This window comes from Musca autumnalis, unplaced genomic scaffold (assembly GCF_047663935.1).
Source record: "Musca autumnalis isolate F117 unplaced genomic scaffold, ASM4766393v1 scaffold_4, whole genome shotgun sequence".
Taxonomy (NCBI): domain Eukaryota; kingdom Metazoa; phylum Arthropoda; class Insecta; order Diptera; family Muscidae; genus Musca; species Musca autumnalis.
In genome coordinates this window covers 224,500,964-224,528,522 of record NW_027411977.1, presented here as the reverse complement: position 1 = coordinate 224,528,522, position 27,559 = coordinate 224,500,964, and the positions used below count along the sequence as shown (strand labels likewise).

The 27,559-nt window shown below is 35.9% G+C and overlaps 1 protein-coding gene across 7 annotated transcripts in view; it reads left to right on the top strand.

Moving 5' to 3' along the window:
* The window catches only part of loaf (low-density lipoprotein receptor domain containing lost and found), a 289,295-nt gene that overhangs the window by 158,786 nt on the left and 102,950 nt on the right, over positions 1-27,559 (top strand). For all 7 annotated transcript variants that reach the window (XM_073980712.1, XM_073980708.1, XM_073980713.1 and 4 more), the window contains one exon: positions 24,395-24,618. In XM_073980712.1, the coding sequence (XP_073836813.1) occupies positions 24,395-24,618 (224 nt within the window). The remainder of the gene's footprint in view (positions 1-24,394; positions 24,619-27,559) is intronic.

Here is a 27,559-nt window from a genome sequence, read left to right as displayed (position 1 = left end):
CACACCTCCCGATACATGCTCAGCTCGGTTGTGAATGCTGGCAAAAATACCTCTTACCATAGAAACTAAACAAAAGAATGGAAACTATGGCAAAGCTGACAGTATTATCCTTCAAAAAAACAGCAACAACAACAACAACAAAGAAATATTCCTTTATGGCTTGTTTTCTGTTGGTGTTGTTGTTTGTTCGCTCGCCCTATGTGCGTTCCTCATTTCCTTGTTTTAGAGAAAAAAATGAAAAAAAAAACTAGAAAAACATGTGAAGTGTTTTTGTTTATTTTGTGGAGAATTGTAAAGAAATAAAAACAACAACAACAATGTTTGTTATTGTCATTTTGTCCTTCTCGTTTAGAGAATGCAGGCTACTACTGTTAGTGTGGTGTTTCTTTCTCTTTTTTATTACGGTTTATTACAATTCCTCTGAAATACAATTCCCAACAGTTTCCCTTCGTTTTGATATTGTTTTTGTTTTTCTTCGCCATGAATGAATGACAGAATATTTTTATTTGGTCTTCTGGTTTAAGCAGCAAACGAAGAAACTATTAAATTTTTATTTCAAGAAGGGATCAATGCAAGCATATCGAAATGGTGCGGGAAATAATAAAATATGCATGGCCCCCACGACGACATGTGTCAAATTAACGTCAATCAAAAGAAGGGAGGTTTCAAGCGCAAAGCGTATATTTTAAACAACATTTTCAGCGGTACATAGACCACAAAGCATTGATTTTTAAGTAGATTTTTTCATGGCCTCCATGGACCACATGGCATGGATTCTTTAAAGAATTTTGCATGGCCTCCAAAGATCACAAATGTCCTAGAAAGATTTCTGTTTGATTTGATTAAAAGAAACTTCTCTAAAAAGTGGCATAAATCTATAACTTCCCAAAATATTTATCGGAATTATTTGGCTCCCTATAATAGATTAGAGTCTTCTGAATCAATTTTGTTTTAAAAAATAAAAATACATTCCCAAAGTCCAGAGATATTGCAATATTTCCAAAGTTACTCCATAATTAATAATAGTCATACGCTACCAGGTCCAAATATTTAAATATTTCATAACTCCTTTACGTAAGGAGATAAATGTGTTATTTTTGGGGAATGAAGTTAAGAATCAATCTAATGTTGGAATAAAAATTATTGACATTCAAAAAACTAGCATTTGGAATAAAAAAAATTCCAAGCTTTTTTAACTTTATAGAAACGTCTCTAAATATTTCATAAATCTATAATTTCCTAGAAAATTTTCTGTTGCTTCTCAGCAATCCATAATAGCTTAGGGTCTTCTGAATCCATTTTGCTTTAAATCATAAAAATCCATTCACAATGTCCAGAGATATTTTAATATTTCCAATGTTACTCCATAATTAATAATAGTCATACGCTATATGGTACCAAATTTAAATATTTCATAACTCCTTTACTCGAAGAGATAAATGTTCCATTTTTTTTGTGATTTCCAGCCATAAATCAAAATAATGTTGGAATATAAATTAATGTCAATCAAAAGATTGTCACTTGTTATAGAAAAACCCAGGTTTCTTCTTTATTTTATAAGAACTTCTCAAAAAATTCAATAAACCCACAATTTTTCACAAGATTTAGAGATATTTTTAATAATTTTATAATAGCTTATTGTCTTCTGAATCAAATTTGCTTTTAACAACAAAAATCCACTGACAAAGTCCGTTGACATGGCCATTTTTGAAAAGGTACCCAATAATTAATAACAATCATGCGTCACCGAGTCCAAATTTTAAATATATCGTAACTTCTTTAATTGAAGAGATAAATGCCCCATTTTTTTTGCAGATTAAAGATAATAGAGAATAACTTCTTGTGATTTTTTTTCTATAGAAAAAAATTCCAGACTTGGGTAGAAAAAAAAAAATTCCAAACCTCGGTTTGGTGAGTTTTTTCTATAGAAAAAAATTCCAAACCTCGGTTTGGTGAGTTTTTTCTATAGAAAAAAATTCCAAACCTCGGTTTGGTGAGTTTTTTCTATAGAAAAAAATTCCAAACCTCGGTTTGGTGAGTTTTTTCTATAGAAAAAAATTCCAAACCTCGGTTTGGTGAGTTTTTTCTATAGAAAAAAATTCCAAACCTCGGTTTGGTGAGTTTTTTCTATAGAAAAAAATTCCAAACCTCGGTTTGGTGAGTTTTTTCTATAGAAAAAAATTCCAAACCTCGGTTTGGTGAGTTTTTTCTATAGAAAAAAATTCCAAACCTCGGTTTGGTGAGTTTTTTCTATAGAAAAAAATTCCAAACCTCGGTTTGGTGAGTTCTATAGAAAAAAATTCCAAACCTCGGTTTGGTGAGTTTTTTCTATAGAAAAAAATTCCAAACCTCGGTTTGGTGAGTTTTTTCTATAGAAAAAAATTCCAAACCTCGGTTTGGTGAGTTTTTTCTATAGAAAAAAATTCCAAACCTCGGTTTGGTGAGTTTTTTCTATAGAAAAAAATTCCAAACCTCGGTTTGGTGAGTTTTTTCTATAGAAAAAAATTCCAAACCTCGGTTTGGTGAGTTTTTTCTATAGAAAAAAATTCCAAACCTCGGTTTGGTGAGTTTTTTCTATAGAAAAAAATTCCAAACCTCGGTTTGGTGAGTTTTTTCTATAGAAAAAAATTCCAAACCTCGGTTTGGTGAGTTTTTTCTATAGAAAAAAATTCCAAACCTCGGTTTGGTGAGTTTTTTCTATAGAAAAAAATTCCAAACCTCGGTTTGGTGAGTTTTTTCTATAGAAAAAAATTCCAAACCTCGGTTTGGTGAGTTTTTTCTATAGAAAAAAATTCCAAACCTCGGTTTGGTGAGTTTTTTCTATAGAAAAAAATTCCAAACCTCGGTTTGGTGAGTTTTTTCTATAGAAAAAAATTCCAAACCTCGGTTTGGTGAGTTTTTTCTATAGAAAAAAATTCCAAACCTCGGTTTGGTGAGTTTTTTCTATAGAAAAAAATTCCAAACCTCGGTTTGGTGAGTTTTTTCTATAGAAAAAAATTCCAAACCTCGGTTTGGTGAGTTTTTTCTATAGAAAAAAATTCCAAACCTCGGTTTGGTGAGTTTTTTCTATAGAAAAAAATTCCAAACCTCGGTTTGGTGAGTTTTTTCTATAGAAAAAAATTCCAAACCTCGGTTTGGTGAGTTTTTTCTATAGAAAAAAATTCCAAACCTCGGTTTGGTGAGTTTTTTCTATAGAAAAAAATTCCAAACCTCGGTTTGGTGAGTTTTTTCTATAGAAAAAAATTCCAAACCTCGGTTTGGTGAGTTTTTTCTATAGAAAAAAATTCCAAACCTCGGTTTGGTGAGTTTTTTCTATAGAAAAAAATTCCAAACCTCGGTTTGGTGAGTTTTTTCTATAGAAAAAAATTCCAAACCTCGGTTTGGTGAGTTTTTTCTATAGAAAAAAAATTCCAAACCTCGGTTTGGTGAGTTTTTTCTATAGAAAAAAATTCCAAACCTCGGTTTGGTGAGTTTTTTCTATAGAAAAAAATTCCAAACCTCGGTTTGGTGAGTTTTTTCTATAAAAAAAAATTCCAAACCTCGGTTTGGTGAGTTTTTTCTATAGAAAAAAATTCCAAACCTCGGTTTGGTGAGTTTTTTCTATAGAAAAAAATTCCAAACGTCGGTTTGGTGAGTTTTTTCTATAGAAAAAAATTCCAAACCTCGGTTTGGTGAGTTTTTTCTATAGAAAAAAATTCCAAACCTCGGTTTGGTGAGTTTTTTCTATAGAAAAAAATTCCAAACCTCGGTTTGGTGAGTTTTTTCTATAGAAAAAAATTCCAAACCTCGGTTTAGTGAGTTTTTTCTATAGAAAAAAATTCCAAACCTCGGTTTGGTGAGTTTTTTCTATAGAAAAAAATTCCAATCCTCGGTTTGGTGACTTTTTTCTATAGAAAAAAAAATCAGAATGTTTATTACTTTTCAATATGTATCTGTGTTAGTGCGTTTGCATTAACATATCAAAAATTGTGACACTAGGTGAATTATGTTCCATCCAATGAATGTCCTGCTATGTGTTCCTAAGGATGATTTTTATCCTCCCATCCCATATTGGGAGGAAACAATTTTCCAGGCATTCTGACACGTATGTATGTATTTTCTTGTTTAGTGTCACATAGTAACGACCTTCTTGCTCCACTGAAATCGGAAACAAATTAAGGCATGTTTGGGCATATGTCTCGTTTGTTGCCTTCCCGTTTCTTTGGTAGTTTATGTGAAACTTGCTCAGAAGAAGTTTTTCTATCAATTGTGTCAAACTTTCTAAGCTTTCTTGGAAGGTTTTTTGTGGGCATCCCCGTTTGATATTTTCTCATTTACATGGCAATTTTTATATGCAAACATTTAAGAAGACTAAGGTTATAATAATTAATGTGTGCAGAATCCTCTGTTTTGTCATTTCGTTGATCAAAAATTATTTTAACATAATAATTCTTTGAATAATATTAAAATGTCTCTTTGGTCCCTGGGTGCGTATGATTAGTATTAATTATGAGGTACCTTCACTAAATTGTGAATATCTCAGGAAGTAGTGGGTGGATTTGCGTGATTTTAATTTTAATATGTTCAGAACCCATTAGGCTATCAAGAAATTAATGAAGATACAAATGGATCTTGTCATAAGTATAGGGAAAATAACCAAAAGTTCCATTTTATTTTTCCAAATTATCTTAAACTTCATTTTAAAAGTAAACTTTAATTCCCCACACATATTCGCATAAGTAGTTTTTGCTTATATTGTTGTCAAATGTCAAAATTCAAGTGCTGCTCCAAGAAATACAACCCACTTGTACAAAGTAAAAAGGTGCCGAGATGTTACCACTGACAGTAACACCCCGGGAAAGGCTTAACAAATATTCTGCATTAAACTTTCTGTGTTACATGTTTTGTAACGTTCTTGGAAGAGGGTAACATTTGGTAACGAAATGATGATTACGATGATGCTGAGGCTGCTCCTGCTGCTGTTCGTGATGTGACGACAAACAACATTGCATGCATTCATCGATACATGTTTTGTGTATTGGATTGGATGGATGGATAGATAGAATGTTTCTGCATTTTATGTTTCAAAAAAAAAAACAACAACAAAAAACATGGGACATTTTAACTCTACTTGCATGACATGTCTTGTAGAGTGTGTTTACATTGTCAAAAAGTATAAAAATTGTGTTTAGATGTTTTTCTTTTTTTGGCAAGCAAAAGGGAAGGTGGTGGGTTTAGGATAAGAGATTTTGTATATTTTTTCCCAAAGTGTGTAAACATTAGATCCCAAAAACCTAGCAAACTTTTAGTCAACTCCTTCGACAACACCCCACTCTTTCTTACATGAAAAAAAAATCCTTTAAAGAGTAGAAATTTTAGTTTCTTTTTTTTGGCCCATAAAAGATCGAAGATGATTTGTCATGTTTGTATAGCCATCAACAAACAGTATTTCCGTAATGTTATTTTGCTCGTTTTTATTATTGCTGCTCTTGGTCCCAACAAAGTTGCCAATCGTTTTTGAAGTTTAAGATGTTTATCTCTTCTGGGAGAGGAGAAGTTTGGGATGTTGAGTAAAACTTGATTGTCCACGACATCCTGTCTTGTATCCTTTGGCAGCAGCATAAATCCACACATTTGTGGACTTATTTAGCTGGGAGTTCAAATGTTTACCATAGTTAAAAGCTTCCTCCTTTTCTCCGCATAGTTCATTTGACATGGAGGCAAACAAAATCAGTAAACCATCATTAAAAAGTAGCAACACAAAGTGAAGTTGTTGAGAAAGTTTTATTAAAGAAATTTTAATAACAAATTGTTAGTTTTTGTTAACAAATTTCAGTGAATTTCAATATTTAAGTTTTTGGAGCAGGGTGCGTATGATTATTTTTAATTATGAGGTCTCCTCAGAAAAACGGTAATAATTAGGCCAGTTTTTATCCGATTGTAGTTATTTTTGTTGCAGATGATTCACAACACTGTAAGCTATTAGATATAATGAAGACAACTATAAAATAAAATGTTTAATTTAGTTTCTAAAGGCTTTTCTTTGGCATTTTGTGGAATGGCGAGCACTTTTCTATAGAAAAAATTTACAGACCTCGGTCTGGTGACTTTTTTCTATAGAAAAAATTTCCAGACCTCGGTCTGGTGACTTTTTTCTATAGAAAAAATTTCCAGACCTCGGTCTGGTGACTTTTTTCTATAGAAAAAATTTCCAGACCTCGGTCTGGTGACTTTTTTCTATAGAAAAAATTTCCAGACCTCGGTCTGGTGACTTTTTTCTATAGAAAAAATTTCCAGACCTCGGTCTGGTGACTTTTTTCTATAGAAAAAATTTCCAGACCTCGGTCTGGTGACTTTTTTCTATAGAAAAAATTTCCAGACCTCGGTCTGGTGACTTTTTTCTATAGAAAAAATTTCCAGACCTCGGTCTGGTGACTTTTTTCTATAGAAAAAATTTCCAGACCTCGGTCTGATGACTTTTTTCTATAGAAAAAATTTCCAGACCTCGGTCTGGTGACTTTTTTCTATAGAAAAAATTTCCAGACCTCGGTCTGGTGACTTTTTTCTATAGAAAAAATTTCCAGACCTCGGTCTGGTGACTTTTTTCTATAGAAAAAATTTCCAGTCTGGTGACTTTTTTCTATAGAAAAAATTTCCAGACCTCGGTCTGGTGACTTTTTTCTATAGAAAAAATTTCCAGACCTCGGTCTGGTGACTTTTTTCTATAGAAAAAATTTCCAGACCTCGGTCTGGTGACTTTTTTCTATAGAAAAAATTTCCAGACCTCGGTCTGGTGACTTTTTTCTATAGAAAAAATTTCCAGACCTCGGTCTGGTGACTTTTTTCTATAGAAAAAATTTCCAGACCTCGGTCTGGTGACTTTTTTCTATAGAAAAAATTTCCAGACCTCGGTCTGGTGACTTTTTTCTATAGAAAAAATTTCCAGACCTCGGTCTGGGGACTTTTTTCTATAGAAAAAATTTCCAGACCTCGGTCTGGTGGATTTTTTCAATAGAAAAAATTTCCAGACCTCGGTCTGGTGGATTTTTTCAATAGAAAAAATTTCCAGACCCCAGTCTGGGGACTTTTTTCTATAGAAAAAATTTCCAGACCCCAGACTGGGGACTTTTTTCTATAGAAAAAATTTCCAGACCCCAGTCTGGGGACTTTTTTCTATAGAAAAAATTTCCAGACCCCAGTCTGGGGACTTTTTTCTATAGAAAAAATTTCCAGACCTCGGTCTGGGGACTTTTTTCTATAGAAAAAATTTCCAGACCTCGGTCTGGGGACTTTTTTCTATAGAAAAAATTTCCAGACCTCGGTCTGGGGACTTTTTTCTATAGAAAAAATTTCCAGACCTCGGTCTGGGGACTTTTTTCTATAGAAAAAATTTCCAGACCTCGGTCTGGGGACTTTTTTCTATAGAAAAAATTTCCAGACCTCGGTCTGGGGACTTTTTTCTATAGAAAAAATTTCCAGACCTCGGTCTGGGGACTTTTTTCTATAGAAAAAATTTCCAGACCTCGGTCTGGTGGATTTTTTCAATAGAAAAAATTTCCAGACCTCGGTCTGGTGGATTTTTTCAATAGAAAAAATTTCCAGACCTCGGTCTGGTGGATTTTTTCAATAGAAAAAATTTCCAGACCTCGGTCTGGTGGATTTTTTCAATAGAAAAAATTTCCAGACCTCGGTCTGGTGGATTTTTTCAATAGAAAAAATTTCCAGACCTCGGTCTGGTGGATTTTTTCAATAGAAAAAATTTCCAGACCTCGGTCTGGTGGATTTTTTCAATAGAAAAAATTTCCAGACCTCGGTCTGGTGGATTTTTTCAATAGAAAAAATTTCCAGACCTCGGTCTGGTGGATTTTTTCAATAGAAAAAATTTCCAGACCTCGGTCTGGTGGATTTTTTCAATAGAAAAAATTTCCAGACCTCGGTCTGGTGGATTTTTTCAATAGAAAAAATTTCCAGACCTCGGTCTGGTGGATTTTTTCAATAGAAAAAATTTCCAGACCTCGGTCTGGTGGATTTTTTCAATAGAAAAAATTTCCAGACCTCGGTCTGGTGGATTTTTTCAATAGAAAAAATTTCCAGACCTCGGTCTGGTGGATTTTTTCAATAGAAAAAATTTCCAGACCTCGGTCTGGTGGATTTTTTCAATAGAAAAAATTTCCAGACCTCGGTCTGGTGGATTTTTTCAATAGAAAAAATTTCCAGACCTCGGTCTGGTGGATTTTTTCAATAGAAAAAATTTCCAGACCTCGGTCTGGTGGATTTTTTCAATAGAAAAAATTTCCAGACCTCGGTCTGGTGGATTTTTTCAATAGAAAAAATTTCCAGACCTCGGTCTGGTGGATTTTTTCAATAGAAAAAATTTGCAGACCTCGGTCTGGTGGATTTTTTCAATAGAAAAAATTTCCAGACCTCGGTCTGGTTGATTTTTTCAATAGAAAAAATTTGCCAGACCTCGGTCTGGTTGATTTTTTCAATAGAAAAAATTTGCCAGACCTCGGTCTGGTTGATTTTTTCAATAGAAAAAATTTGCCAGACCTCGGTCTGGTTGATTTTTTCAATAGAAAAAATTTGCCAGACCTCGGTCTGGTTGATTTTTTCAATAGAAAAAATTTCCAGACCAAGGTCTGGTGGAATATTTTCTATAGAACAAATTTGCCAGACCTCGGTCCGGTGACTTTTTTCTATAGAAAAAATTTGACAGACCCCGTTCTAGATGTTTTTTCTACAGAAAAAAATTCCCAGACCCCGGTCTGGTGACTTTTTTCTATAGAAAAAATTTCCCAGACCCCGGTCTAGATGTTTTTTCTATAGAAAAAATTTCCCAGACTTTGGTCTGGAAGTTTTTTCTGAAGAAAAAAATCCCAGAGCTTGGTCTGGATGTTTTTTCTGGAGAATAAAAATTCCCAGACCTTGGTCTGGATGTGTTTTCTATAGAAAAAATTTGCCAGACCTTGGTCTTTATGTTTTTTCTATAGAAAAAAATTTCCAGACCTTGATCTGAAGGTTTTTTCTACAGAAATAATTTTTATTTTTTTTGTTTGTTTGTTTATTCATTCCATTCTTTAATACTAAAGCCTCCAAGGCCAAAAAATAGTATTAACAATATATCCTTATACTCAATATCACTAAATAATCCGCAATGTTACTTTATATATTTGGCTCCCCAGCCATAACTACCAAGAAGAGAAAAAAATATTCGATGCAATAAATGGCCATAAGCAACAAGCAGTATAGAATGACAAATATACAGAGTAATATAAGTGACTCCCAGTACGCATTAGCATTGACTGGTACATAGGGCATGTAAACGCATACTAACAAAGGAAAAAAACAGTCACATTTAATTTGCATAGCAAACAAGCCCACAAGTATAAAAAAGGTAGCAAGTGCACTAGGAAAATGAAATTAAAATCATCATATGCAGTAATAGCAGTTTCAAATCCAATATTTAGGGTCGAGATCCAAAATAGGTCAACAGTTTCAAGCGGAACGCATTATTAGACTGTGAGAATACTCTAAGTTCTATTGGTAAATAATTCCACAATCTGGCCACACGTACTAAAAATGAATTCTCAAATGTAGAATTATTTATTAAAGGAATAGATATCTGTATATTCCTCCACAATAAACCAAAACGAAACATGTTTTTCAGTGAAACAGGTACACCATTCCTTATTATTCTATAATAGGCGCACAACAACTTAGTGGACACAAACTGATCTAAAGTAACTCCAAGAAAGCTCTTAACATGGTCAGAAATATTGTCACGAGTCCTTAAGCCGTAGACAAAGCGTACAATACGTTTAACTGCACGCTCTAATACCAATGCATTACGTTCTGACATACCAGAAAAAACTTCCAGACCATAGTTAACATGAGGCATTAATAGTACGTAAGCTAACCTATATTTAACCCATGAAGGAAGGTATATATTAGTGGCATACAATTTCCGAATTATGCCAACAACTTTTCTGTGCACATAGTCAACATGATATTCAAAGGCAAGCTTTTCGTCTACAAAAATGCCCAATATTTTATGGCAAGATACAAAGCTGATCAAATTTCCGCCCAGAGCAATGTTTAAGTCGTACGACTGACTACCAAATCGTATTGCTTTCGTCTTAACTGGGTTGATCACCAACGAGTTCTCTAAAGACCATAGTCTAAAACGATCAAGACTATGATTTATTGCAGTTTCAAAAGCTATTGAAGACATTCCATTTCTAGCAAAAACTAAGAAAACATCATCTGCAAATAAAAGCGGCTTGCAATTTACATCAGAGCACCATACAGCAAGGCTATTAACATAGAGGATAAACAGCAGAGGACCCAAGACAGACCCCTGCGGAACACCATTCGTAAGTAAAAGTGTCCCAGAATACTGACCGTTATAAGAGACAAATTGTGTTCTGCCACATAAGTAAGAAACGATAAGATTGCAAGCAGAAATAGAATAATTGAACTCATTCCTGAGCTTCCCAACCAATACAGAATGTGAAATCGAATCAAATGCCTTAGTAAGATCCAAAGACACAACTACAGTATCACTGTTAACGTTCAAATTTCCCCTAACGAGATCAGTCATATATAGTAACAAGCCGGTCGTACTATGGTTCTTACGGAAGGCAAATTGGCCATCATATATATATCTACTAACATAAGATAACATCTGGTCTCTCATAATATGCTCACACACTTTTGATAATACAGGGAGAATGGAAATTGGTCTAAGATCATCAGCACAATTCACAACATTACCTTTAGGTATTGGGACAACACGAGCGCTCTTCCAAAGTTGCGGAAACACCGAAGATGTGAGAATAGAATTAACCAAATCCAAGATACAATCAGAAATATAAGGAAAAATTATTTTTAAAAAATCCACTGATATTCCATCGACACCAATGGATTTGGACTTGATTTTACTTAATGCAACAGCAACATCCTCAATACCCACACATCGAAAAGAAAATTCGCCATCACGTTCAGCTAAATCCATGAAATTAAAAGCACTAACACGCGAGTCATTATAGACAAATGATGCATTGAGAACATCAACATTAATGTTAGCAACAACATCATCTCCACCAACAAAGCCTGACCCTCTCAAAAAACGCCATAAAGCAGTTGGACCCATTACATTAAATTTCCTACTATAGTATCTCCTACGTTCGCGCCGGATGACAGATTTCGCCTTATTACGGTATCTACAAAATGTTTTCCAATTCTCACTACTCTTATTGAACAGATAAGATCTAAAAGCTAAGTCACGAAGTGAACAAGCTAAAGTAATAGAATTAGCATTAATCCAATTATCATTAGGATAAATTCTTCTACGCACTACAGGAACAGATTCAAACAAACGCATAATAAGAGAGGAGAGAATGGAACACTTAGCATCAACATCAACAGCATACAGAAGGCTAAAATCAAAAGCTGATATATAAGTATAAAAACGATGCCAATTAATATTTCTGTAGTCTCGATATTCGACAAACTCAACTGATGTATCAACACTGATGTTTAGTGACGCAAAGATAAGCGAATGATCAGAAATTGAAGGGCATATCACCTGATCAGAGAAATAAACCATAGATAAGTTACTAAGTAATATAAAATCAATTAATGAAGTAGAACCATGTTGTACATCAAAGTGTGTGGGTTTGGAGTTGTGAGAAATACAAAGATTAAGTCGAAAGCATACAGTACGAACAGACAAGGCTTTATGTATGTCAAACATATTGCAATTGAAATCTCCCATTACCACTACGTTGCTATATCTCAAAAAGAGTTCAGTATGAAGATCTTCAAACATAACAAGATCGCCAGGAGGAGGCAAATATACCACTCCAAATAGAACCTTAGAATCGCCAGAGAAGAACTCAACAAACAGTGACTCACACTTACCCAAAACAGAAGTTTTAAATACTACCTTATACCTGATGCTACTCGAAATGTAAATGCCTACGCCACCACCCCTACAGTACCTGCGATCATTTCGTACAAATTTATACCCAGGTATATCAATAGCACGATTTGATGTATCAGTTTTAAGCCACGTCTCAGAAAGTGCTAGTACATTTATAGAAGAACCAGAAAGAATAGATTTGAGTTCATTAAACTTTGTAGAATGTGTTGATGGCCTGATGCTACGGCAATTTAAATGAGCAATATTTAATTTACTATTACATGAGCTTAAAACAGACTTAATGTACAAATTGTTGCTAATAACTGGCCCCATATTCGCATCAGAAAACATCAAAAGCATTAAACATAGTTATAGAGGGGAACCAAAAATAAGAAAATAGTTATTCTTATACCATACCACCCGAAAAGTATCAATACGCACCCCTTTCCATAGCAATTAAAATCACTTATACACCCATCCCCACGGTGGCTGTCTGTTTTGACAAAATGACAATTTTTAATGTTTTTAAAATGATTTTTATACCCTATACCACAATGTGGAAAAGGGTATAATAAGTTTGTTTTCCCAAAAATTCATGTAACGCCGCGAAATATTCGTCGTAGACCCCTCATGTGGTATACCAAACTTCATATCTCGACGAGATAAAGCGATTTAGCGATGTGTGTCCGTCCGTCCGTCCGTCCGTCTGTCCGTCCATTAAAAATTGTAATCAAGCTAGAGGCCGCAATTATGGACCGATTGTCACGAAATTTAGTATGGAGGTCGGGTTTGGACCAGAATAGAACTGATTAGTTTTTGGCGATGATCGTGAAATGTTAAAGGGATGAAATGGACCAAAAACAAAATTTTTGCTCGATTTTGTAGCCGCTCTGTAGGTCGCAATAATAGTCCGATCGGCGCGAAATTTTAAACGTAGTTTTGGTTTGAGATGAAGAAGTAGCGTGCAAGTCAACGGTATGATCGGATAATATTTAGCGGGTTAAATTGATCAAAACTTTTGTGTGAAAATTGGTAAAATTTCTAATGCACATCTTATAACAGCTAGCCCGGAAAGCTAGTGCACAGGGATAGTGGTATAGGGTATCACATGGTCGGCCCCGTCCGACTATAGTCTGTTCTTACTTGTTTTAATTAAAATTAGAGCATTGTCATTTTATTTCAATTTCAAATTAAACATCACAAAACTAACCCTTGTTTGTACCCCACCACATGGTAATGGAGGGAGCCTGGAGAAGTAGAGGAGTGGGGGTCATTTGGGATTCTTAACATTTACCTTCATTTAGCCAATTTGTAGAATAAGTATCTAATTAACTTTTGAATTTTTCTTTGGTATTTTATTGGCTGAGTTACGCAGTTTTTTCTCTTCGTTTTTTTGCTTTCCTGGCAAAGGAATTTTTGTTCGAAGTTTTTCCTCAATGAGGGTACTCACCCAGCATACCTCACACCTTGCATCCTTTCGTTCAAGTTTGGAGTAGAAAATGAAAATTGCTAACCATTTTTGTTATGACATTTGCCTACTTAAACTGTCAATCACTTGTTAAAATAAAGTGGAAAAGTTTTTTGCTCGTTTTTTTCTTTTTCCAACATAATTTTCTTCAAGTTTTTTTTTTCTTTCCATTGGATCTGTTACTTGCTTCGTTAGAAAGGTCTGAGAGGATAATTTTCTGTTCCTTTTTCAACATTTTTTGTAATTAAGTGCGAATACTTTGTACTTTATGATGTGTGGGGGGGTGGAAGGTTCGTGTGTTATCCCTTTTCTTCTCCTACCCCATCCCTTTTTTGCAGTGAGTCACTATTCCCTCATTGCCATGGCAAAGTTATGGAAAATTCTCCCTGGATTTCTAGTTGCTGGGAAATTTAACTAGAAATGAGATTTCACCTTTAAAGCTGCTGGTACTGTCAATGCTTCTGCTTACGGCTGCTGCTGCTCCTGACGATGATAATGAATGATAAGAACAACCTACGTAAGAAGCTCTGGCGAAATATTGAAATGGACCTTTCGTAGGAAACTTAGCAAAGAATTTCTGTTTCCTTTACTGATAATAATTCTGGAAATTGTTGGCCTCCTATCACAAAACTCAGATGCTGGTGGCCCGCACACCTACACACCCACTCGGGACATTAATTGCCCGAAATGACAGTTGCAATGAATCTCATGGGGTGTTGTGTGAATTCAACTAAAAATGTGACAATGTTCGGAAGAGCAATGCGAAAAAAGAAGAAAAAGAATTACAAAAAAATACAAAAAACTCAACTCAGGAAAACTTTTCGCTTTGAATTTTTATTACAATTATTATTATTCTTCGTATTATGCAAGACGACAGACATCGTCGTTGACAATGATGGCGATGATGACGATAACGTTTGGAGCAATTTTCTGCAATTATTGTAATGTCAAGTCACACGAAGTTGGAAAAGCAACTCCGGAACACAACAACAAAGAAAACTATCGATGATTTGACGTAAAAATGATGGTGTACAGATTCCCATGGCAAAAATGATGGCACAGCAACATCGCCAAGTCCTCCATGTAGCCATTAAAATGCATTCCTTCTCTATTTGAAAGTAATTTAAGATGGCAAATATTAGAAAACATTCTATTGGCAAAGAAGTTTTTGGCTGGCCAGCCAGCATTCAAACCCCAAAAAAGGTAAAGATGTAGACAATTGGCCATGAAATTTTTAAATTGAAAAAATGCACCAGACCGTGGTCTGGAAATTTTTTCTATAAAAAACACACCAGACCGTGGCCTGGAAATTTTTTCTATAAAAAAAACACATCAGACCGAGGTCTGGCAACTTTTTTCTATAGAAAAAAACACACGAGACCGAGGTCTGGCAACTTTTTTCTATAGAAAAAAACACACCAGACCAAGGTCTGGCAACTTTTTTCTATAGAAAAAAACCCACCACACCGAGGTCTGAAAATTTTTTCTATAGAAAAAACACACCACAACGAAGTCTGGCAAATTTTTTCTATAGAAAAAACACACCACAACGAAGTCTGGCAAATTTTTTCTATAGAAAAAACACCCCACAACGAGGTCTGGCAAATTTTTTCTATAGAAAAAACACACCACAACGAGGTCTGGCAAATTTTTTCTATAGAAAAAACACACCACAACTAGGTCTGGCAAATTTTTTCCATAGAAAAAACAGACCACAACGAGGTCTGGAAAATTTTTTCTATAGAAAAAACACACCACAACGAGGTCTGGCAAATTTTTTCTACAGAAAAAACACACCACAACGAGGTCTGGTAAATATTTTCTATAGAAAAAACTCACCACAACGAGGTCTGGCAAATTTTTTCTATAGAAAAAACACACCAGACCGAGGTCTGGCAACTTTTTTCTATAGAAAAAACACACCAGACCGAGGTCTGCCAACTTTTTTCTATAGAAAAAACACACCACACGGAGGTCTGGCAACTTTTTTCTATAGAAAAAACACACCACACGGAGGTCTGGCAACTTTTTTCTCAAAAAAAAAACACACCAGACGGAGGTCTGGCAACTTTTTTCTATAGAAAAAACACACCACAACGAGGTCTGGCAACTTTTTTCTATAGAAAAAACACACCACAACGAGGTCTGGCAAATTTTTCTATAGAAAAAACACACCACAACGAGGTCTGGCAAATTTTTTCTATAGAAAAAACACACCACAACGAGGTCTGGCAAATTTTTTCTACAGAAAAAACACACCACAACGAGGTCTGGCAAATTTTTTCTACAGAAAAAACACACCACAACGAGGTCTGGCAAATTTTTTCTGTAGAAAAAACACACCACAACGAGGTCTGGCAAATTTTTTCTATAGAAAAAACACACCAGACCGAGGTCTGGCAAATTTTTTCTATAGAAAAAACACACCACAACGAGGTCTGGCAAATTTTTCTATAGAAAAAACACACCACAACGAGGTCTGGCAAATTTTTTCTATAGAAAAAACACACCACAACGAGGTCTGGCAAATTTTTTCTATAGAAAAAACACACCAGACCGAGGTCTGGAAATTTTTTCTATAGAAAAAAAGTCACCAGACCGAGGTCTGGAAATTTTTTCTATAGAAAAAACACACCAGACAGAGGTCTGGCAAATTTTTTCTATAGAAAAAACACACCAGACCGAGGTCTGGCAAATTTTTTCTATAGAAAAAACACACCAGACCGAGGTCTGGCAAATTTTTTCTATAGAAAAAACACACCAGACCGAGGTCTGGCAAATTTTTTCTATAGAAAAAACACACCAGACCGAGGTCTGGCAAATTTTTTCTATAGAAAAACACACCAGACCGAGGTCTGGCAAATTTTTTCTATAGAAAAAACACACCAGACCGAGGTCTGGCAAATTTTTTCTATAGAAAAAACACACCAGACCGAGGTCTGGCAAATTTTTTCTATAGAAAAAACACACCAGACCGAGGTCTGGCAAATTTTTTCTATAGAAAAAACACACCAGACCGAGGTCTGGCAAATTTTTTCTATAGAAAAAACACACCAGACCGAGGTCTGGCAAATTTTTCTATAGAAAAAACACACCAGACCGAGGTCTGGCAAATTTTTTCTATAGAAAAAACACACCAGACCGAGGTCTGGCAAATTTTTTCTATAGAAAAAACACACCAGACCGAGGTCTGGCAAATTTTTTCTATAGAAAAACACACCAGACCGAGGTCTGGCAAATTTTTTCTATAGAAAAAACACACCAGACCGAGGTCTGGCAAATTTTTTCTGTAGAAAAAACACACCAGACCGAGGTCTGGCAAATTTTTTCTGTAGAAAAAACACACCAGACCGAGGTCTGGCAAATTTTTTCTATAGAAAAAACACACCAGACCGAGGTCTGGCAAATTTTTCTATAGAAAAAACACACCAGACCGAGGTCTGGCAAATTTTTTCTATAGAAAAAACACACCAGACCGAGGTCTGGCAAATTTTTTCTATAGAAAAACACACCAGACCGAGGTCTGGCAAATTTTTTCTATAGAAAAAACACACCAGACCGAGGTCTGGCAAATTTTTTCTATAGAAAAAACACACCAGACCGAGGTCTGGCAAATTTTTTCTATAGAAAAAACACACCAGACCGAGGTCTGGCAAATTTTTTCTATAGAAAAAACACACCAGACCGAGGTCTGGCAAATTTTTTCTATAGAAAAAACACACCAGACCGAGGTCTGGCAAATTTTTTCTATAGAAAAAACACACCAGACCGAGGTCTGGCAAATTTTTCTATAGAAAAAACACACCAGACCGAGGTCTGGCAAATTTTTTCTATAGAAAAAACACACCAGACCGAGGTCTGGCAAATTTTTTCTATAGAAAAAACACACCAGACCGAGGTCTGGCAAATTTTTTCTATAGAAAAAACACACCAGACCGAGGTCTGGCAAATTTTTTCTATAGAAAAAACACACCAGACCGAGGTCTGGCAAATTTTTTCTATAGAAAAAACACACCAGACCGAGGTCTGGCAAATTTTTTCTATAGAAAAAACACACCAGACCGAGGTCTGGCAAATTTTTCTATAGAAAAAACACACCAGACCGAGGTCTGGCAAATTTTTTCTATAGAAAAAACACACCAGACCGAGGTCTGGCAAATTTTTTCTATAGAAAAAACACACCAGACCGAGGTCTGGCAAATTTTTTCTATAGAAAAACACACCAGACCGAGGTCTGGCAAATTTTTTCTATAGAAAAAACACACCAGACCGAGGTCTGGCAAATTTTTTCTATAGAAAAAACACACCAGACCGAGGTCTGGCAAATTTTTTCTATAGAAAAAACACACCAGACCGAGGTCTGGCAAATTTTTCTATAGAAAAAACACACCAGACCGAGGTCTGGCAAATTTTTTCTATAGAAAAAACACACCAGACCGAGGTCTGGCAAATTTTTTCTATAGAAAAAACACACCAGACCGAGGTCTGGCAAATTTTTTCTATAGAAAAAACACACCAGACCGAGGTCTGGCAAATTTTTTCTATAGAAAAAACACACCAGACCGAGGTCTGGCAAAATTTTTTCTATAGAAAAAACACACCAGACCGAGGTCTGGCAAATTTTTTCTATAGAAAAAACACACCAGACCGAGGTCTGGCAAATTTTTTCTATAGAAAAAACACACCAGACCGAGGTCTGGCAACTTTTTTCTATAGAAAAAAGCACACCAGACCGAGGTCTGGCAACTTTTTTCTATAGAAAAAAGCACACCAGACCGAGGTCTGGCAACTTTTTTCTATAGAAAAAAGCACACCAGACCGAGGTCTGGCAACTTTTTTCTATAGAAAAAGCACACCAGACCGAGGTCTGGCAACTTTTTTCTATAGAAAAAAGCACACCAGACCGAGGTCTGGCAACTTTTTTCTATAGAAAAAGCACACCAGACCGAGGTCTGGCAACTTTTTTCTATAGAAAAAGCACACCAGACCGAGGTCTGGCAACTTTTTTCTATAGAAAAAAGCACACCAGACCGAGGTCTGGCAACTTTTTTCTATAGAAAAAAGCACACCAGACCGAGGTCTGGCAACTTTTTTCTATAGAAAAAAGCACACCAGACCGAGGTCTGGCAACTTTTTTCTATAGAAAAAAGCACACCAGACCGAGGTCTGGCAACTTTTTTCTATAGAAAAAAGCACACCAGACCGAGGTCTGGCAACTTTTTTCTATAGAAAAAAGCACACCAGACCGAGGTCTGGCAACTTTTTTCTATAGAAAAAAGCACACCAGACCGAGGTCTGGCAACTTTTTTCTATAGAAAAAAGCACACCAGACCGAGGTCTGGCAACTTTTTCTATAGAAAAAAGCACACCAGACCGAGGTCTGGCAACCTTTTTCTATAGAAAAAAGCACACCAGACCGAGGTCTGGCAACCTTTTTCTATAGAAAAAAGCACACCAGACCGAGGTCTGGCAACCTTTTTCTATAGAAAAAAGCACACCAGACCGAGGTCTGGCAACCTTTTTCTATAGAAAAAAGCACACCAGACCGAGGTCTGGCAACTTTTTCTATAGAAAAAACACACCAGACCGAGGTCTGGCAACTTTTTTCTATAGAAAAAAGTCCCCAGACCGAGGTCTGGAAATTTTTTCTATAGAAAAAAGTCCCCAGACCGAGGTCTGGAAATTTTTTCTATAGAAAAAAGTCCCCAGACCGAGGTCTGGAAATTTTTTCTATAGAAAAAAGTCCCCAGACCGAGGTCTGGAAATTTTTTCTATAGAAAAAAGTCCCCAGACCGAGGTCTGGAAATTTTTTCTATAGAAAAAAGTCCCCAGACCGGGGTCAGGAAATTTTTTCTATAGAAAAAAGTCCCCAGACCGGGGTATGGAAATTTTTTCTATAGAAAAAAGTCCCCAGACCGGGGTATGGAAATTTTTTCTATAGAAAAAAGTCCCCAGACCGGGGTCAGGAAATTTTTTCTATAGAAAAAAGTCCCCAGACCGGGGTCAGGAAATTTTTTCTATAGAAAAAAGTCCCCAGACCGGGGTCAGGAAATTTTTTCTATAGAAAAAAGTCCCCAGACCGGGGTCTGGAAATTTTTTCTATAGAAAAAAGTCCCCAGACTGGGGTCTGGAAATTTTTTCTATAGAAAAAAGTCCCCAGACTGGGGTCTGGAAATTTTTTCTATAGAAAAAAGTCCCCAGACTGGGGTCTGGAAATTTTTTCTATAGAAAAAAGTCCCCAGACTGGGGTCTGGAAATTTTTTCTATAGAAAAAAGTCCCCAGACTGGGGTCTGGAAATTTTTTCTATAGAAAAAAGTCCCCAGACTGGGGTCTGGAAATTTTTTCTATAGAAAAAAGTCCCCAGACTGGGGTCTGGAAATTTTTTCTATAGAAAAAAGTCCCCAGACTGGGGTCTGGAAATTTTTTCTATAGAAAAAAGTCCCCAGACTAGGGTCTGGAAATTTTTTCTATAGAAAAAAGTCCCCAGACTGGGGTCTGGAAATTTTTTCTATAGAAAAAAGTCCCCAGACTGGGGTCTGGAAATTTTTTCTATAGAAAAAAGTCCCCAGACTGGGGTCTGGAAATTTTTTCTATAGAAAAAAGTCCCCAGACTGGGGTCTGGAAATTTTTTCTATAGAAAAAAGTCCCCAGACTGGGGTCTGGAAATTTTTTCTATAGAAAAAAGTCCCCAGACTGGGGTCTGGAAATTTTTTCTATAGAAAAAAGTCCCCAGACTGGGGTCTGGAAATTTTTTCTATAGAAAAAAGTCCCCAGACTGGGGTCTGGAAATTTTTTCTATAGAAAAAAGTCCCCAGACTGGGGTCTGGAAATTTTTTCTATAGAAAAAAGTCCCCAGACTGGGGTCTGGAAATTTTTTCTATAGAAAAAAGTCCCCAGACTGGGGTCTGGAAATTTTTTCTATAGAAAAAAGTCCCCAGACTGGGGTCTGGAAATTTTTTCTATAGAAAAAAGTCCCCAGACTGGGGTCTGGAAATTTTTTCTATAGAAAAAAGTCCCCAGACTGGGGTCTGGAAATTTTTTCTATAGAAAAAAGTCCCCAGACTGGGGTCTGGAAATTTTTTCTATAGAAAAAAGTCCCCAGACTGGGGTCTGGAAATTTTTTCTATAGAAAAAAGTCCCCAGACTGGGGTCTGGAAATTTTTTCTATAGAAAAAAGTCCCCAGACTGGGGTCTGGAAATTTTTTCTATAGAAAAAAGTCCCCAGACTGGGGTCTGGAAATTTTTTCTATAGAAAAAAGTCCCCAGACTGGGGTCTGGAAATTTTTTCTATAGAAAAAAGTCCCCAGACTGGGGTCTGGAAATTTTTTCTATAGAAAAAAGTCCCCAGACTGGGGTCTGGAAATTTTTTCTATAGAAAAAAGTCCGCAGACTGGGGTCTGGAAATTTTTTCTATAGAAAAAAGTCCCCAGACTGGGGTCTGGAAATTTTTTCTATAGAAAAAAGTCCCCAGACTGGGGTCTGGAAATTTTTTCTATAGAAAAAAGTCCCCAGACTGGGGTCTGGAAATTTTTTCTATAGAAAAAAGTCCCCAGACTGGGGTCTGGAAATTTTTTCTATAGAAAAAAGTCCCCAGACTGGGGTCTGGAAATTTTTTCTATAGAAAAAAGTCCCCAGACTGGGGTCTGGAAATTTTTTCTATAGAAAAAAGTCCCCAGACTGGGGTCTGGAAATTTTTTCTATAGAAAAAAGTCCCCAGACTGGGGTCTGGAAATTTTTTCTATAGAAAAAAGTCCCCAGACTGGGGTCTGGAAATTTTTTCTATAGAAAAAAGTCCCCAGACTGGGGTCTGGAAATTTTTTCTATAGAAAAAAGTCCCCAGACTGGGGTCTGGAAATTTTTTCTATAGAAAAAAGTCCCCAGACTGGGGTCTGGAAATTTTTTCTATAGAAAAAAGTCCCCAGACTGGGGTCTGGAAATTTTTTCTATAGAAAAAAGTCCCCAGACTGGGGTCTGGAAATTTTTTCTATAGAAAAAAGTCCCCAGACTGGGGTCTGGAAATTTTTTCTATAGAAAAAAGTCCCCAGACTGGGGTCTGGAAATTTTTTCTATAGAAAAAAGTCCCCAGACTGGGGTCTGGAAATTTTTTCTATAGAAAAAAGTCCCCAGACTGGGGTCTGGAAATTTTTTCTATAGAAAAAAGTCCCCAGACTGGGGTCTGGAAATTTTTTCTATAGAAAAAAGTCCCCAGACTGGGGTCTGGAAATTTTTTCTATAGAAAAAAGTCCCCAGACTGGGGTCTGGAAATTTTTTCTATAGAAAAAAGTCCCCAGACTGGGGTCTGGAAATTTTTTCTATAGAAAAAAGTCCCCAGACTGGGGTCTGGAAATTTTTTCTATAGAAAAAAGTCCCCAGACTGGGGTCTGGAAATTTTTTCTATAGAAAAAAGTCCCCAGACTGGGGTCTGGAAATTTTTTCTATAGAAAAAAGTCCCCAGACTGGGGTCTGGAAATTTTTTCTATAGAAAAAAGTCCCCAGACTGGGGTCTGGAAATTTTTTCTATAGAAAAAAGTCCCCAGACTGGGGTCTGGAAATTTTTTCTATAGAAAAAAGTCCCCAGACTGGGGTCTGGAAATTTTTTCTATAGAAAAAAGTCCCCAGACTGGGGTCTGGAAATTTTTTCTATAGAAAAAAGTCCCCAGACTGGGGTCTGGAAATTTTTTCTATAGAAAAAAGTCCCCAGACTGGGGTCTGAAAAAACACACCAGACCGAGGTCTGGCAAATTTTTTCTATAGAAAAAACACACCAGACCGAGGTCTGGCAAATTTTTTCTATAGAAAAAACACACCAGACCGAGGTCTGGCAAATTTTTTCTATAGAAAAAACACACCAGACCGAGGTCTGGCAAATTTTTTCTATAGAAAAAACACACCAGACCGAGGTCTGGCAAATTTTTTCTATAGAAAAAACACACCAGACCGAGGACTGGCAAATTTTTTCTATAGAAAAAACACACCAGACCGAGGACTGGCAAATTTTTTCTATAGAAAAAACACACCAGACCGAGGTCTGGCAAATTTTTTCTATAGAAAAAACACACCAGACCGAGGTCTGGCAAATTTTTTCTATAGAAAAAACACACCAGACCGAGGTCTGGCAAATTTTTTCTATAGAAAAAACACACCAGACCGAGGTCTGGCAAATTTTTTCTATAGAAAAAACACACCAGACCGAGGTCTGGCAAATTTTTTCTATAGAAAAAACACACCAGACCGAGGTCTGGCAAATTTTTTCTATAGAAAAAACACACCAGACCGAGGTCTGGCAAATTTTTTCTATAGAAAAAACACACCAGACCGAGGTCTGGCAAATTTTTTCTATAGAAAAAACACACCAGACCGAGGTCTGGCAAATTTTTTCTATAGAAAAAACACACCAGACCGAGGTCTGGCAAATTTTTTCTATAGAAAAAACACACCAGACCGAGGTCTGGCAAATTTTTTCTATAGAAAAAACACACCAGACCGAGGTCTGGCAAATTTTTTCTATAGAAAAAACACACCAGACCGAGGTCTGGCAAATTTTTTCTATAGAAAAAACACACCAGACCGAGGTCTGGCAAATTTTTTCTATAGAAAAAACACACCAGACCGAGGTCTGGCAAATTTTTTCTATAGAAAAAACACACCAGACCGAGGTCTGGCAAATTTTTTCTATAGAAAAAACACACCAGACCGAGGTCTGGCAAATTTTTTCTATAGAAAAAACACACCAGACCGAGGTCTGGCAAATTTTTTCTATAGAAAAAACACACCAGACCGAGGTCTGGCAACTTTTTTCTATAGAAAAAACACACCAGACCGAGGTCTGGCAACTTTTTTCTATAGAAAGAACACACCAGACCGAGGTCTGGCAACTTTTTTCTATAGAAAGAACACACCAGACCGAGGTCTGGCAACTTTTTTCTATAGAAAGAACACACCAGACCGAGGTCTGGCAACTTTTTTCTATAGAAAGAACACACCAGACCGAGGTCTGGCAACTTTTTTCTATAGAAAGAACACACCAGACCGAGGTCTGGCAAATTTTTTCTATGGAAAAAAGTAACCAGACCGAGGTCTGGAAATTTTTTCTATAGAAAAAACACACCAGACCGAGGTCTGGAAATTTTATATTTATTAACTAGAATTTTTTCCAATAACTTTTTTATTCACAATTTTTGTCTTAAATTCTTATATTTCTGAGAAATATGAACTATAAATTCTGCTTTGTTGCATTATGCGCTCATTAACTTGCAGTACTTACAATCGTTCCCTGCAATGGTTTTCCTTATAATTAATGAGCGCTTCATTTATTTTAATTTAATTTTCACAAGGTATTGAGTCAGATGTAATTTGAGAACTCAATTATGTCTTGAAAGCCAGTGGAAGAGAAAACCTTAAAAGAAAATTTTAAGGAGTCATGTGCCGTATGAGTATTGTCTATACGTATACGCCACGTTGCGATAATTAAAATGTGCCTTCAACATTTAAAAAACATATTAAACAACTGTGGTGAGAGCCCATAAATATTGCCTTAAATATTAGGATAAGTCCAAGAATTCCTGCCAATAGAAAAGGCCTTCAATAGAATACATTTAAAGGGTTTTCTCTCCCTAATATTCTTCTCAATAAATATTTAAAGAAATGCACCTTGAATACCTTCAATTATTCCTCCAAAAGTATTTATGGAATCTCCTATATAAAAATCTGCCAAATAATATTCCAAAAAAATTCTGGAAATACCCCTTAAAAAGGTGATTTAAAGACCACACCCTGGGTCGTATGATTACCGACACTAGTTATATGCCACCTATGCCCAAAATTTAAAAACCAAAAATTTTAGCATATTTTCAGGGGGAATAAATTCCCGATTTAAAGTCTTTCTCTTGTTCCCCATTAAAACCTTTATCTCTCATCATCATCATATTTCCATAACCCGTTTCCCATAAATATTCCCATTGAAATTTTTATTCAATTGAAAAAAAAAAATTTTAAGCATTTTTTCATTCTCTTCTTTTTTCAGATTACATGCAATCGTTGTGTAAAAATCATTTCCTCCAGCAGCTTTATCGGAAAATCGACGGTGCCGTACTCTGGTCACAGAATGAACGTAATCTCGACTGTATCATCACCTTTCAGACGCACTCGATATTGCAGAGATTCATGTTACGCTTCGACATGTTGCAATTGGATTGCAATGATCATTTGTATGTCTATGATGGGGCACATGCTGTGGCAACACCCAAGGTAAGTGGAAAACGCATTCAGAATAAAAGAGGTCGTGGGAACAATAAGAAAAAAATATGTGTTATAAAAATACTTAAAGGCTTTTCGAAAAAATACAATTTTTTCCCCGCGAAAAAATCGTATAGCAACAAAAAACATCACTTTACTATAATTTCAATAAAAATCCATCCACACAGTTATGCTTCAATGCCGGGGCCGGCTTTGGGATTTCCACGAAATCGAAACTGCCAATATTTTGAGGGAATTTTTGTTTGTTTGAACAAAAGAATGGATGCTGCGGTTGTAGGGTCTCTCTCTCTCTGTCTCCCTGTAACACATATGGAAATATGACATATTCATAAATGCCGTGACATGATGGGTGGATGAGTGTGATTGTGCCTGGTTTATTTTTTTTTTTGTCACTTAACTTACTCTTACACCCCTGTTGGGCCCCCTAGCAATATTTGCCAAAATGTATGTATGTTGAAATACCCACGGATATGTATTCAATTGTAACTGTTATTCCCATATTTACACAAACACGCGACGATGCCGTGGGTACGATGCCAAAGGAATTAGGTGTGTGAATTCTGTTCGACTAGCCACCAATCGTCACAAGTGTTACAAATCCGTACGACCAAATCTTGTTTTGAAATATGATTTCAAATCATAACGCCTAACATTGTTTCCAGTGCAGACTGTAATGGAACATTATTGCGTATGAGTATTGACGACACTTATACGCCACGATATCTTATCAAGAACTCTAGTTGGGCAAATCTAAATCAAAATCGTAGCAAATACTTCCAACACAGATAAAATGTTCTTTTTTTCTTTCTTTCTAAATACTTCCCAGACCGAAATAATTCAATTAATCTTTCATTTTGCCGCTCTTTTGTAGTTCCATGCGATTTTATAGTTCTGAACTTCCGAGTTGATTCATAAAAAAGAATCTCATTTTGAAGGAACTAGAAAGTTCCGCTACTACCCAACTCTACCAAAACTCCATAAACGATTCTAGGAAAAAAATTTTAAAATAAAAAAAACAGTCCCTAAAATATCAATCACGCTTATTTTGCAGACCTCCAAAGATGTCCCGAAAAGTCTCTAATCTAGAAACATGCTTGAAAGCCGACTTTCTTAAAAAAAAAAATAAAGAAAATGCCTGCAAAAAATACTCACAAAATTCTTAAAAAATTTCTTCTGTACGTTTTCCAAAAAAAAATCTCTGAAAAATCCAGGTCTCAAGACATTCAAATATTTTAAAGCTTTTCCTAAAAGTCGTAAGGAATACTTAGTTCGAACACCTTCAATGTTTCCATAAAATCAGAAATTTTCTTTGGATGGAGTTGTACTTTTGTCGGGAAAAATCTGCAGTGCCCTAAAAATTTATCTCTTTCAAAAATTCACGTTTGAAGACCTCTAAAAATTCTCCTTATATTTTCTCAGAATCCAGAACAGATTTTCCCAAGAATATTTAAACAAGATCAAAAGATATTGGGTTGTATGAGTATTGACGATACTTATTCGTCACCTACTACTGTGGTGAGTGGTCAATAAAGCCTTTTTAGGGACATAAGATGACCAAATCTTGTTTTGAAATATGATTTCAAATCATAAAGCCTAAGTGTGTTTCCATTGGAGACTGTAATGGAACATTGGGGCGTATGAGTGTTGGCGGCACTTATACGCTACGGTATCTTAAGGTCTACTATAGCCAAAAAAGACTTTCTTTGAGTTTCTTTAGGCAGATGAAGACATTCTGAGGTCTTCTGAAGGACTAAAGAAAACTTTCTATGGACAGAAAACGTTCAAAGGTCTTATAAAGGCATAAAAATACCTTCAAAGGTCTTATATAGGTTGAAAAAGAGTTTCTTATATTTTCTAAGGACAGAATAAGACATTCCCAGGTCTTATAAGGACAGCACAATATCTTCTTTCGTTTTTCGTAGACCGAAAAATGCCTCCATTGGTATTCTACAGACAGAAGAAGACTTCCTTAGATTTTATATAGGCAGATAAAGACCTTCTAAGGTCTTCTAAGGAAAAAAGAAGAACTTCTTAGGTCTTTATAAGCATATTAAGGCCCTCTGAGATCTTCTATAGACAAAAGAATATATTTTACGGATTTCTTTAGACAGAAGAAGGCCGTTCAAAATGTTCTATTGACAGAAAAATATCGTTAATGCTCTTCTAAGGACAAAAGAAGACCTTATAAGGTCTTATAAATGCAAAAGAAGACCTTCATAGGTCTTTTATGGAAGAAATAGTTGTTACGTTTTCTATGGGCAGATGAAGACCTTCTGAAGTTTCTACGGACAGAAGAAAACATTCTAAGGTCTTATATAGGAAGAGAAATCTTCTTAAATCTTCTATGGGCAAAAGAAGAACTTCAACTGTCTTCTGTGGACAGAATAAGACCTTCTTAGGTCTCATAGAGGCAGATGGACACCTTATGGACTTTCTACGGACAGAAGAAAACATTCTTAGGTATTATATAGGAAGAGAGATCTTCTTAGCTCTTCTATGGGCAAAATAAGAACTTCAAATGTCTTATATGGACAGAATAAGGCATTCTTAGGTCTCATAGCGGCAGATTGAGACCTTCTGAGGTATTCTAAGGACATAGAAAAACCTTGTAAGGTGTTCTATAGCCGGAAGAACACCTTCATAGGTCTTTTATAGGCAGAAAAAGAACTTCTGATCTTTAAATGTCTTCTATGGATATAATATGACCTTCATTGGTGCCTACAGACAGATGAAGACATTCTAAGGTCTTAAAGAGGGAGAAGAAAACCTTCTGGCGTCTTCTTCCTCCTTCTAAAGTTTGCTATAAGCAGAAGAAGACCTACATAGGGCTGTTATGGGTAGAATAAGTATTTCTTCAGTTTTTTATAGCCAAATGAAGGCCTTCTGATGTTTTTAAGGACAGAAGAAAACACTCTAAGGTCTTATATCGGCA